Here is a 14,316-nt window from a genome sequence, read left to right on the forward strand (position 1 = left end):
ATTGATATAAGTGTTTTAGGCTATGAATTGTCCTCTTATTATTGCTTTAAATGCATCTTATAAGTTCTGTCATGTTGTGTTTTCATAACATCAATTAGTTTTAAAATGGTGAAAACCTGGGAACCTTTAAGTAATCTAACTGCCCAAACCAAAGAATTAACTTCAGTTCTGAGTGGGCTGTCCTATAGGTCAAGCCTTTTTTTCTCTTTTTATGACTTCTGATTCTGCTGCAAAAAGCACCAGATTTGGTAACATGTGTGGTGCCTATTTTTTAATGAGACAACATATATTTATTATCAATTAGTCAACAATAGTTATTGGATATCTTCTATGGGCCAATTACTGTGCTAGGCAGAACTGGAGAAAGACAATGAATAACCAAGATAAATATGCTTCTTGTCTTTGTGTGACTTTCTAGTCTAGGCAGGAAGATATATTAAACCAATCATTTCAGATAATTTTAAACATTACACATGTGCCAAAGACATGAGGGAAGAGGTGAGAAAGGAAGCTGAGGGTGGCAGTTGCTCTGGGTTTCTCCATCCCCCACTTTTAAGCTAATGCTTACTGAGTGATTGTTATATCTCTGGCAGTGAGTTAAATGATTTTTATCTATTAACTTATTTAAGCCCTATAGTAACCCTAAGAGTTGGATACCTCTACTCTCTGTTTTTACAAAGAGGGAAACTGAGGCTGAGAGGATAAGTGTCTCAGCCTTGATTGCAAAGCTAGGAGTCATCAGAGTGGGGATTTAGCACCAGGCAGTCCATATTGTGCAGTCTACTCTATGCTATCATCTATTTCACAGCTTGGGCTTCCAAGTAAGATTTTGTTTGAACAGGGGCTTCTTGTGCTTTAAAAAAGTTTGGAAACCAGTGGCACAGTGGAGAGAATGCCAAGATAAGGATATGTAGGAGTCTTTGGGTTGCCACTGACAATACAACTCAAATTAGCTCAGGTATAAAGGACTGTCTGTTGTCTTATGGTTTCCAAGGAAGCGCTGACAGGCACGTGATTAGCAGGACAGGAACACAGCGGAGACTTGGGAGAAAGTGCCAAGGCCAGACTCGAATGCCACCAGGGCTCTCTCTGCCCAGGAGTCCGCCTGCTTCTCTCTGCACCTCCCCCTACTCCTCTCTCATGGCAGCATCTCCCCTCAAGATGGAAATCATGGTGGCCAGCCCCCCAGAGTTTTACTTCCTACCCCTGCTGCCATTTCTCAGTCACAGCTTGGAAGTTCTCAGGGAAAAATTGAGAGGCCTGGCTTGGATCCAGTGCCCACCCCAGATCAATCAGCTGAGGCCAGGGGTGTGGTGGAGAGTAAGAACATGGTGCCTTCGAGGCTGATGGGTGGCCCGCAGTGGAGGTGGTGCAAGAAACATGGTCCCATAGTTAGAAGACCTGGGACAGGGTCACTAGAGCCCCTCCCTATTTGGGGGCATGTGCATTGAGTATAATAGGCATGCCATAGCCCCTTCCCTTAAGAGAGTCCCAGTCCCAGTTAGGGGAATTACAGACTGTAAACCCCTAACTCTGATATTATGTGCTCAGTATTGTGCTACAGGTCCACACTGTGATCAACGGGAGAAAGGGGATTAGGGAAGGTGTCCAGATAAGTATTCCTGAAAAAGAGCATAGCCTAGCAGAGACAGGAATTCCCATGTTGGAAACGAGGTGGAAGAGGAGACTCAGGGGCAAGAGAGTGAAGCCTATTTAAGAAGCAAAAAGCAGTTGGGGTACCTGTCTGCAGAGGAGCGGCTGAGAATGACCTCGCTGGCATGTTTGCAAGTTAAGGGGCTGAGACTTGATCCTTTAAGCTGGGGTCCCAAACGTTGGCCTGCAAGCTGAATCCAGCCCACTACCTGTTTTTGTGTGGCCCCTTAGTTAAAAATGGTTTTTTACAGATGATTATAAAATCTGTAACCATTTTACAGGTGATCATAAATTGATTTGATAGAGAACACTGACTTTGAACCGCAGCTAAGTGAAATTTTATCCTCCCCCCAAGAAAAGAAATCCATTATTTTCATTAGTAGAACTAGATTACCCAAAAAATGTACTTATTATTATTATACTTTAAATTTCATCGACAAAAGTTTGTGGACATTTGTTTCCTCTCTTGCTAGGTTAAGTACCTACATAGTAGCTCGATTTTTATCTCTTGACCCACAAAGCCTACAATATTTACCACCTGCCCTTTGCAGAAAAAGTTTTCTGAACCTGGCTCTAAGCATCTGGGAGCCACTGAGAGAATTTTAAGTAGGGCACAATAGGTCTATATTTGTTCTTTGGATTTTTTTTTTTTTAAATCACTGTGAAGACAGTGTTGAGAATGGAGTGGAGTGGCCCAAGAATCGAGGCAAGAGGCCTCAGTTTTCTCATCTGTAAAACAGAGAAAACAGCAACCCCAAGCCTTCCTTCACTCCCACAGTTGTTCTGAGGCCGGTATGAGGCAAGGTGAGTGGGGCTGCTTTGGTAAGTGCCAGGCCCTGCCCGGGTGCAGAGTGCAGTCTGCTGAAGGGCCCAGATGGAGGAAAGGGCGGAGCTGTCCTGGCCAAGGCACACCACCCGCCCTTGGGAGTCTCCACTTTGCTCCCCCTTCCTCATTTCTCCCCTGAGGAGGGTAGACGAAATATGGAAAAACTCTTCTGAGGGTTCAGCCTAGACACTCAACTCCAGAGAGGGGAGGGACCCAGGAATAGGGGAGGGGGGCAAATGTTAGCAGACGTGCAAGAATTTGCGTTGGAGCCACATAAACCTTCATGTGGCCCTGCTGACTCCAGTGGGGCCAGGCTGGTTCCATTACTGACCACACACTGGGGGCCAGGCTTACTGCTGCTGTGGCAGCTCATACATCGTTCCCAACCCTCACAGCAACCCTCCAGGTCAGACCTTAATAGCTCTGATTTACAGACGAGGGGCCTGAGGCTCCTAGAAGTGAATTGTCTATGGGTAAGTTACTGTTAAATAAAGCCCACATTTTCCTTAATGCCAGTGGTTTGCCAAGCGTGGGTCTTAAACCCCCTGCATTAGGTTCACCTTCTGAACCAGAGTCTGGGGCAAAGGGCCAGGGGCCCAGGGACCTGCATTTTAGCTTCCAGGGGGAAGTTGAGAATCACTGCTCTGGGCCCCAGGCCCACCCACGGGGCTGAATATCAGCTCAGCTCCAAGAAACTCCAGGTTTCATCACTCCCAGAGCCTGCAGTGGAAGTTGGTGACATTTTTACCTTTCATTTGGCCTCATTAACCAATCAGTCCTAAAAACAATGATTTTGACATTTTAAAGCTATCTGGCCACTTGCCGGAGTCAGAGAGAAAAGGGTAGAAACGTGTATGTCTGCAGGTCATGGCCGCTGTGGTACACACAGTCCTTATTTCCACTGGTCCCCGCATACCCACCTGAGGACAGGGCTGGCCGCTTCATGAACACCAGGGCACACACAGGGCTTTAAACATGCCTCTCACATCTGCTCCTGAGCTGGACTTTCTCAGATGCCGTATTCAGTGCTGGGCTCCACAGAGCCAGCAGCAGCAGCAGCTCTCAAAAGCCGCTGGCCCAGCGTTTCTCTTGTTTTTATCACAACAACAGCTGCATCCCCCAAATTTTCAACTCTGGAGCAGGAATCCATTGAATACTGGACTTTCCAGATGTGCTCTCCTGTGCTGAATGGCCCAGGCATGGTTCTGTGGGCATGAAAAACAGGAAGGCACGAGAAACAAAGCAGACAGTGGGATTAAGTTACTGAAAAGAAAACCATATTATTGATCTTTCTTTCAAAGGCATCTGCAGGGGAACGTTGGAGAACTCTGTTGGCTCCAGCTGGAAATTTCCACTGCAAAAGTTCCCATTTTTGCAACATGGAGAACTAGATTTTCATCCAGGTAAAAAAGGCTGCAAACAAGAATTCACAAAGACTGTTTCCTAGGTCAGAAGCATCTCAGGACTAATCCCAGGCCCAGTTACCAGGGTTGGGTCCCGTCTTAATCTGGCCTCGCTGTCGGGTACTGTCATCGTCAGGGTTCCATCCACCGCCTGATTACTTTATTGCTGTGAACATAAACATTTTCCATAAAAGAATAACAATTTTATGTGACCACTCTCTCCAAGAAATTCAAAGCCCACTACGATGAATCATTTGAAGAAAGGCAAAAGAAAATGGTTTGTATTCATAGGTTGACTGTGAGAAAGCCAACCCTGGACAGGTCTTACGTGGCCACAGGTCAAGTCTCTAGAACAGGCTGTCAGGTCCTTGCTGTTCCTCCAACCGGCCAAACACACAGAGCCTCTGCAGACGGCTGTATTTTATACATGATTCATGTCCTGTCATTCCATCAGCGGCCCGCCTAGTTTCACTTTCCCTTTAGCTTTTGTGGTGTTTTCCTTGTTTTCCTGGATACCAGGCAATCCAGAGCCAAGTTTGGAGTCCCCACAGAGCCCTGTGTTAGCCCATAATGCTTTCAAGGGTAGAGTCTCATTCGTCCTCGATCCCTTGATCTTGATTTTTCTAATCATCTTTGACTAACCCACTGCTGGGCTGCAACAATCCACCTCAGATCCTTTTTGAAAGAAAGGAAGGTCATAATGACATTGATTTTGTATACAGAATCCTGTTCTTGGTTTGAGAAGTGTGCTTGAAGACACTTCAAGCACTCATTAGTTACTTGGAGATGTTTGTAAATTGGTTGATATAGTATAAGAATGGAAGCTGATGGTTAAAGGGGTCAAGGACTTAACCTTCTGTGGGGAAAACATGGAGCCTCCCTTGCCTGCTATAGGCTGGGTGGAAATCAGAATTCCAGGTCTCCTGGCAATAGGATGCCCTGTGTCATCAGCTGCCAGGAAGAGTTGCTCTCCTTGGGGTCGGGCCCCCTAACTATGGCAGCCCAGGCACAGCACCTCCCACCTTCCCTGTCCCTTAGAAAACATATATAGGCACTGAACACAGACTGCCCAGGACAAGGCTACATTTGCTATGGAAAGCTCCTCCAGTATGGGAACGCTTCCCGTGGCTTCGTGGGTGCACAATGCCTCAGGAGTTCCTAAATTGGCATCAAGGTCTGGAGGGTGCAGAACTGTGGGTGTGGACAGACCATCCTGGCCTGAGACCTTCTGGTGTTTGTCAAAACCTCATTGGATGCAGGAGAACTGTGAGTTTATGGGTGGATTGCCAGGGATGGAGAGAAAGGCAAAATCTCCTTCCACATAAATTCAGTGTGACCTTTAGCAAGTGGAAAGAGTGATGCTGGGAATGGCTGGTGCTACTGCACCAACTCAGGAGGGACTGGGCGGATGGCCGAGCTCCACAGCAGGAGGGAGCTGAAAAGCTTAATTTTAAAGAGGGCTTGATTTCTTGCTCTGTCTGGCTCAGAAATAGGCAAGCCCAGCTTTTCTACAAACAGCTGGCTGTCCACTCTAAAAATAAAGCCTGAATTTATATGTGGGTACGCAGCAGGAGGCCCCTCCACAGGAAGTCCTGCTGATGCATTTGTTCTCTAAATATTTGTGTTGCAGTTATCCTGGAGAAGGATGATGGTAGCTTGCTCCAACACAGTGGCCAGGGGCTGGAGCAAAGTCGTGGGGGAGTCAAGGGACATCAGTAGGATATAGAACCCATGGCACTTGGCAACTCAGAGGTGACGAGTGAGGGAGACAGCAAGGATGACACCTCGACTCCAAGACAGGCATCGTAGCTACTCGGGGAGGGCTTTTCAGACGGGCCTCCCTCCCTTTCTTCCTCCTCTCCCATTTCCCTTGTCCCGGGGCCCCTGGTCCTACTCTATCTGTACTTCTTTCATGGGAGGCTTCCTACCCACCTGTGCAGCAATCCTTGGGTCTGAGAATTAGTGGGTTTCCAGGTAAGGGAGCTGCAGGTGCGTGTTTGAGTGTGTGTGTGTGTGTGTGTGTGTGTGTGTGTGTGTGTGAGAGAGAGAGAGAGAGAGAGCGGGGCGGGGTATGCTGCCTCAGACACTTGCCACTCTTCCTGACTGGAACCCCACCACCACCTCCCCCCGACCTGGTGCTCTTCACATGGCTGACTCCCCATCCTGCAGGTTTCAACTTGAATGTCACCTCAGAAAGGCCTTCACTGACCCAAGTACCCTCTACCACTACTGACACCACCCCCCCTTTATTCTTTCATAGCCCATGTTCTTTTTTCTTTTCCACAGCTCTTACCATGAGTTGTTATGCTATGTTTGTTTACACATTTTTAAATGCCTGGCTCCCACACTACACTGGAAACCCCCATCCCCTGCTTCATCACTGAGGTGGACTCAGGGTTGGTGTCTGGCAGGGGCTCAGCAAACATCTGCGGGAATGTGTGCCTGCAGCAGAAGACTCAGGTCCAGAGGACAAGGCTGGTTTCTGAGGGGCTTGGGAAAACCAAGCCCCACCCCCGTGTGACCCTGTTTCTATAGGACAATGCTGTCTGATGAACGGTATCTTGGTTTGTCCTTTCATTTCCCCAAGTAAGTGATCATTTCTGCTTGCCTTGTAAAGATTAGTAAATGAAAAGCATATTTGTGTTTTTCTAAACATTTAAGACATTTCATACTTCCATGTATTTTGGTTTCTGACGTCTTCTTTTCTTCTTAATACTAACCTTGAGAATTAACATGAAAATAGCAGCACAGTTCATGTGTTCCTGGGTAACTTCTCCTCCATTGACATACTCTAGCATCAGATAATATGTGTAAAGAAGAGTAGTGATTTCAGATTCTGAGCATTAGAATCGTTTGAAATTTTTTACCTTTCTCTGGCTTTCTCATTTCACGTAAAGACAAAATACACAGGCTTGGCACAGACCTTTCCCAGGCAAGAAAAAGTATGTCTTTCTCCATTTTCCATTATTGAGTTGCATAGCCTTGCAACTGAGATGGCTCTTTAGCTGCAGCCTGGCCGCAACGCCTCTGTTAATAAATAGGATGTGTCCCAGCAGCACTTTCACTGTTGGAAATTTCCCAATAGAGATGATGATGTGATGTCAGGACTTAAGACCGAAGGTTGAGGGAGAAAAGGAGGGCTCAGGCACCCCAACCCACTTCTGCAGGGGCGTTGCCATGACAAGAAATGGCCCTGAGTACCAACTGTAGATTTTCAGAGATCCCCCCAAAATCAGAAAATATGCTTCCTTGTGAGTTCAGGTTTTCTAAAACTGTTGTGGTTTTCTAAAGCCAGAGTAGACTGAGTCAGCTAACCTCCAAGCCGCAGCTGCCACTGAGCCCACACAGGGCTCAGTCCACACAGGGAAGGGTGCGAGCTATGTCCACACATATGTCCACACAGGGAATGGTGCGAGCTCTGGGGCACAGAGGTGGGCCACAGCCAGGAGGACAGCAAGCGGGTGCCTCCTATCCAGATTCCTTGGCTCCTGGGCTCCTTAGAAACCTAACTTTCAAAACTCAAAGTCGTGTCAAATATAATTTTTAAGATTCTCATCAAATGCTTAAGACTGCGTCTTAACTCCCCTGGCTTTATGAATGACACCTAAGAGAAAGCAGCACCTGGGGGACAGCACTCTTTCTTTCTGCTCTTGAACATGCCCAGATTATGACGGTGGAGGTCTGTAACACTGCACCCACAATGGAGCTTCCCTACCAGAGGTTTCAGTAGCCCTGTGGTCCAGGCATGTCCTAAGGTTGTCATATAAGAATTTCATCAGTTGACCTTTTGCTTTACTTACTTATTCATTCATTTAGCAAATATTTCATCTTAGGTGCTAGGGACTGTGCAAGGCCCTGGGACACAAAGGTGAGCAAGACAAACATGGCCCCTTTGGGGACAGCTTGCAGGCTGCTGTGAAAGCTCGAGTTCCCTTTTGTCTTCCTGCAGGGAGAGAGAGGAAAGCTCCTTGTTTGGTATCTATGGTATAATAAAAACACAAGTGACTTCTCCCAACCCCTGCAGGTAAAATCAAAGAGAACACAAGCAATATAATGGCTTCCTAAACTTCATCTGGATCCTCAAAACTTGTTTTTTGTCCACTCAAAAGGAAAACAAGAAACACCCTTTGGAGGCTGATTTCAGACCAGAGTGCACTGGCCTCCTTGGAAGATTCTGGAGAGTACAGAATACCTTTATTTATGATGGAGAATGTTCTCCTATCGAGGTTTGAGGAGTTCTTTACTTAGTTCAGGGAGATGTTTACAATGCCTGGCTGCCAGGTTCAATTAACATTTATTGACTTTGTCTCTAATACCTGTTTTTAACAAAACCTACCTCACGCAAAAATGCTTAAACAAATTTAGCTAAGAGCCACAGAACACTGAAAAATTCAATTTATGTTTCTTAGATAAATATATAGCTATGTAAGATGTTTCCTAGTAAAAGTCAGTAATGGATTATTTCACTTTTTAAAAAACGTAGCATTTGAAGACCAGTTCAATTACTGGATGAACCACTTTTTCCTGTCTCAGGCGCCTGGTATGGCCTCCCTGGGCATTGTCATCACAAAAGGGATTGGGGCTGAGGGTCTGTTTCCCTCTCCTAGTTGACATCCCTTTACATCTCTTCCCTCTTCAGCTAGAGTTTTGGGCAAAGTCCCTTAGTGAGTATAAGTAGCCTTAAAAAAAACCCTAATAACACCAGAAAGAGAAGAGTCTTGACTGCTGGGGCATAGGGGGTAGGATAGGGATGGGCTCACCTCTCTCTGGGCTTGATTATTGAAAAGGGCTGCTTTACCCAACCACGACCCTCTCTCCTAACTCCACTCTCTCTACTATCCTAACACCCCCAGTGGAAATGAGCAACAAGGTCTGGGATAGATGTGGTTAGCAGAACCGGTGAGAATCCGTGTTAAGTCCTGTCAGTTGCCATGTCCTTTTTCCCAGGAATCGTGAATATTCAGCTAATAGTATAATATCTCCTTCCCTAGAGGATGAGGGGCCAGGGAGAAGAAACTTCAATAACCAAAGGAGTATGATGGAAATTCCTCCTGAGTTTCAGATTTTGGAGGCCATCTCTTAAGGCAGAGTGTCCTGAGACCTCAGATTTTCTCAAATAATCAGTATAATGTCAGTAAAATTCTAATGCTTCAGTGAATGAATTAACACCATTGCATGTCAACATCAGCTCGTCTCAAAATGAGCTGCATCTGAGGCACTCATAAATATGTAAACAGGGAAGTTTGGGTGGGTTTAAAATTAGACCTGATCTTTTACACCGAGTGAAGGTATGTATCCCTGGCCAGGTAGGAGAAAATGAAGTCTGTCTGGCAAGATGTGTTAGCCCTGGAGAGAGGCCTCTCCCCGACTAACATGGATGAGGGAGAGCATGCTTGCTTCCTGCACGCTGTCCCCATCTGAGCCTTCTCTGCCGGGCTTTGGGTGGCGAGTACCCAGGCTCCCAGCAGCTGTGAGCCAAACGGGGAAGAGTGCTAAAAGAGGTTACATCAAGTGTCATGAGTGTCCCTCTCCATCTTCTTCCCCTCAAAGCAACACAGAACTTTCTCAAGGTTCCTAAATTTCCAAGGTCACAACAATCTCTCTGTGGATTAAAGCAATGCTAGCTCAAACCCAGGGAACGAGCAGCACATTGCCTAGGCCAAGCCAGGGCCCCAGTGCAGATTCAGAAAGTCCGGGGATTGCTGGGCGGAAGGGCTAGGATCCTTGCCTTGACAGAATTTGGATTATATACTAAATAGAATAACAGGAAAATGTTTACTCCTTTTTTGGTGTTATATAATTCAGCTAAGAAATAATGAATATTTTCTGTTATATAAAAAATCCTGCCATATTTTCATCTAATAATATTTCCTTCCTCCAAAAGACAACCACATTCTCAGATTCCAGAACCACATTCTCAATTCCTCAGATTGAACCGAACATTCCGATGGTCTTGATGTTTTCCACAGCTCATAAAGACAAAGGATTTTGGCTGCCTGCGTGTTAATTTTCCCAAAGACCTAAAAACAGTTGCCCAATCAGAATGAATACAGTCTTTAGTATGATGTCCCCAAACCATCACACTTTTTTGACTCTAGCTGTTACCATGTAGAAAAATGAATTCAATCTTTTAAAAATATGAAATATTTCAGATATAAGGAAAAGTATGAATAATATAACAAACACCTCTGAGTTTACTATTCAGTATAAGAAATAAAACATGACCTATACAGTTGAAGCCCCCTCCCCACCCCATCTCCAGATAACTACTATCCTGAATTAGATATCATTCTCATCTTTATTATTTTACTATGGTTTTATTTTACATACAAATATGCACACACATATTATATGCATTCATCTGCTATTTTCTTTTTCCTCTCTACTTTATAATCATGAGATTCATCCATGTGGCGACATACATCAAAAATTTGTGTGGTATCATACACAAAAGATACACATATATCACAATTTACTTATCCATTACTAAATATTCCCAAATTGTTCTACAAAATATTCCCAAATTGGCTGTACCAACTTTAACACCCACTATCAGTATATAAAAGAGTTCTTGTTGCTTCGTATCTTTGACAAAGCTTGGTGTTATCATTATCAGACTATAATTTTTGCAGTTTGGTAGGTGAAGGGGCAATCTCATTGAAGTTTTAGTTTGCTTTACTGGTTACTAGTGAGCTTAGGCATGGTTATTAGCCATTCTGTTTTCAACTTCTTTGAATATCTGTTTATATCTTTTGATCATTTTTCTGTTGGTAGGCTTTTTTTCTCATTACCTTATATGAGTGCTTTATGCTAATCCTTTTCCAGTTTTGTGCAAATATTTTCCCTCAGTCTGGTTTGTCTGTACCTTGCCTAGGGTGCATTTTGGCGCACAGATGTTTTGAATTTTAATATAGTTAAATTTCATCAGTCTTTTACTCTTGGTTTGTCTGGATCTTGTCTAAGAAATACTTCCCTACCTCACGATCATAAACGTATCCTTCAATATTTTCACCTCTAAGTTCCAAGTTTTAATTTCACACTTAGTTCCCCAATCTATCTGGGATTTTTGTGTTTGATATGGGGTAGGGATCCATCTCCTTCCATTTGGAAAACCAGTTCCATTTACTGACTAGTTCAGCTCTTCCTCATGGACCCTTCAGGGCCACTTCTGTCAATCTATCAAGTATTAGACTCTCTGCCATGTTTTGTTGATATATTTGTCTGTCTCTGGATGAAAACCACACCGTCTTAATTACTCTAGTTTTATAAAAGGTCTTGACATTCAGCAAAGCAAGCTCCTCCATCTCATTCTTCTTCAAAATTATTTTGACCATTTTGGGCACAACTCTCATCTCTATCCCTGGCCCAGTATAAGCAACCAAATGGCAGGACAATAAGCAGAAGGGAGAAATCAAGCCAAAGCCAGTCCTGGATAATATACAGCTGAATATTTAACTCCTAAATAAATCAACTCCTAAGAAATTGCTGCATAGTAATGAATATAGAAAGCCCATATAAGATAAAGTACTTCTTTACAAAAAACCAGAAACATTTAAAAAAGAAGAAAAGTTGTTTGGGCTGTAGCAAGGGTCATTTAAAATTAGAATCTAGAGACCCCTCCTCTGGTCAATAGCAATGTTCTTGCCTTTATTTTCTAGAAACATAACTTTTAAACATAGTTTTACATACGGATAGTCACAGAGAGTTCTATAAAACAGTGCTAAAACTGTACATTTGTTTCCTGGATCCCTCAGGGCATCCAAATTGAAGGTCAGACTGTTCCTGGAAGAAACCCGGAATACACTAATTCCGTCATAGCATGGGTCTATGAATGAAGTATTCTCTCTCTCATTTAAGGGAGACTTGATTTTCCTGCAAAATGCTCTCAGTGACATTTCCATAACCTCACAATTACTACTTGGTGTTCTGCAGTGTCTTCAGATCCAGACCCTCTTATATGGACCACAGGACAAGAGGACTCTGGCCACCCAGCAGACCATGGATGTCCTGTCCAAGTGAGTTGGCCTCCCCTCACACTATTTCCCCTGAAATCAGAATCTCAGATGAAGCTGGTTCTCTGAGGTTCTGCGGAACTTTCCGTGGAAAGTTTTACTAACTGACTTCCCCGTAACTCATAAACTATGCAAGCCCAGTTCCTTGGAATACCCAGTTGTGAAATATCTTCTTGCCAGATATTAGGAAGAAATTAGCTCTTGAAGAATGTCAGAAACACAGGCTGGGATTCGTCCTCCTGCAGACTGGCCGCCTGCAGGTCATCTCACCTGCTGGAGGGCAAGGGCACAGAGCCCTGCTTGGCCTGCGGGAGCCCTACCTCAGGCTGCCTGAGAGCCCTCTGACTTCACCTTGACGGCCGGCCTTCTGGTTTTCACTATGGCACAGCCTGCGTACCCAGAGCCCACGGACTGACGGCCAAGGCCCTGCTCAGGGAAGTGCCGCAGGCGGGACACAGCTAGCGGGGTGTGGCGGGGGGCTGTCTCGGAGCCCACCCGCTGGGCCTAGGCCCCTTTAGCAGCTGAGGGTTGACTGTGTCAGCTCAGCAAGAATGGTCACAAGAAATTAGAAAATGGGAGAAGAAACCTTGCGTTTTCTGTTCCTGTGCCACGAGTCTCTTCCCATTTACAATCCCTCCTGAAGCTCCTTCACGAAACGTAGCTCAGCAACGGCCAGGCTTGTCTTCACAGCCGCGAAGACTGGGTGCAAAATGTGGGGAGGTCGAGGGGCGCCCCACTCACCCCACCCTCTGCTTGTTCGCAGGGCCCCCGAGAAGGCCGTGAAGCCTCGGCAGCCCCCAAGAGCCAAGGCGGCCTTCTGCACCTGCGGGCCGCAGCACACCGCGCTGGGGAAGGCCAGGCCCAACGCAGCCGACTGAGCCCACCCCCACCAAAAGCTCTGCTCATGCCTGGGTGCTGACACTTAGGGTGCTCTATAAATCTCTCTCCATCCAGGAGGTGGACTTCAACAGTCATTGGACAGGTTTTCTAGGCTGTTTGCTCCAAATGCAACAGCGATCCCATAAACCTCCCATGGGCCACCTTTTGACAGTGGATGCCCTTCCCGGTGATCTGGCGCCGCTATAAAGCATTTTTCTTTTTACCACCTTAGTGGTTTTTCTTGCCAGCAAGAATTTTTACCCATCAACACTACTGTGGCTGAAAGGCTTCTCTTCAAAAGTTCGAAACTTCCTGTGTAGGAAAGTAGACTCAACATCTGATCATGTAAGTATGTATATATATATATATATATACACACACACACACATACATACACGGTGTATAGCCCCTTGTGCAGGCCTGGAGTCAGATCTGGAGCAGTAAAATTCTGGGGAAAGCCCTTTCTTATAGGAAGGTAATAGGGATTGAGAATAAAATGCTAATAAAAGGAAATTTGTAAGTCCTGGGGTCAGCATGTGTTTGTAAAATGAAGCCGCCTCAGAGCTCCTCGGAGCCTGGAAAGGGGCACCGAGGAAGCTTCTCCTCACTCGTGCACTCAGACGCTTATTGAATCTGGTTGAGCACCCAGGATGTACCAGGCGTGTGCTAAGAACTGAGGGCACGACGACAAACAGTACAGACACAGTCCCCATCCTCTCAGAGCTTGCCATCCAATGTGGACGCTAGTCATTAAACATATAATAGTGGAGTTGGTTGATGACAACTGAGAGAAAGAGCCCGGTACCACAGGGTGGGTGGTAAATGGCCCTGACTTTTCCTAGAGGTCAGGGGAGGCAGGTGTAAGGGAGTGAAGAGAGCTGAGCAGGAGTGAGGCGGGCACGGAGGAGCTGCAGGGAGGGATGCTGACTCCCTGCTGCTGCCAACTGTGGCCGCCACTCCGGAGAGCTTTTTTTTTGGAGTTGGCACAGCCCTTGGCCCCCTACTCTCCCAGTTGTGTTCCAGGTTCAGCATGTAGGCGGTAAGAGGGTGAGGTGGGATGAGTGCTCATGTCCACAGTGGTCTTTAGTCTCTTGGAGTGGGGGGCCATCCTCATTCAAGAATGGAAAGATAGAGGGGCATGTTTTGAGCACCTCTCTCCATGCTGTCAGTGGTGAGGTCCAGTGCCGGAACGAGGTGAATGAGCACACAGAGGGTGGGAATGCGGTGTAGGCAATGCTGTTCCTTCTCGTCCCCATCCTAATCCCATGGGCTAGGGCCCAGCAGGGCTGCAGGCTGCTGCTAATATGGCAGCAGGATGCAGCACGGCCCCCTCCCGCTCCAACACCCAGTAGGAAAGCCAAAACCACTCTGGGTCCATTCGTGCTGGCCACCTTGAGAACTGATGGGGGAAATAAACCAAAGTTTCGTGGCAGGGTGGAGGGAGGCTGGGTCCCTTGTCCTCGACAGTGTGACAGCTAACTATACAGGCCACCCCTGCTCGTACTCACCCATCCCAGATAGGCCTGTGGGATGAAGGCACCAT

The 14,316-nt window shown here is 46.1% G+C and overlaps 1 protein-coding gene across 2 annotated transcripts in view; it reads left to right on the forward strand.

Annotated features, from left to right (window-relative positions):
* TTC23 (tetratricopeptide repeat domain 23) overlaps positions 1-13,295 on the forward strand; it is a 113,587-nt gene extending 100,292 nt beyond the window's left edge. For both annotated transcript variants that reach the window (XM_082387090.1, XM_082387091.1), the window contains exons 10-11: positions 11,815-11,897; positions 12,658-13,295. In XM_082387090.1, coding sequence (XP_082243216.1) covers positions 11,815-11,897; positions 12,658-12,772 — 198 coding nt within the window. In that variant the 3' untranslated portion in view covers positions 12,773-13,295. The remainder of the gene's footprint in view (positions 1-11,814; positions 11,898-12,657) is intronic.
* Positions 13,296-14,316: the final 1,021 nt, after the last annotated feature.

This window comes from Balaenoptera borealis (assembly GCF_965194805.1).
Source record: "Balaenoptera borealis genome assembly, chromosome: 3".
In the NCBI taxonomy this organism is placed as follows: Eukaryota; Metazoa; Chordata; class Mammalia; order Artiodactyla; family Balaenopteridae; genus Balaenoptera; species Balaenoptera borealis.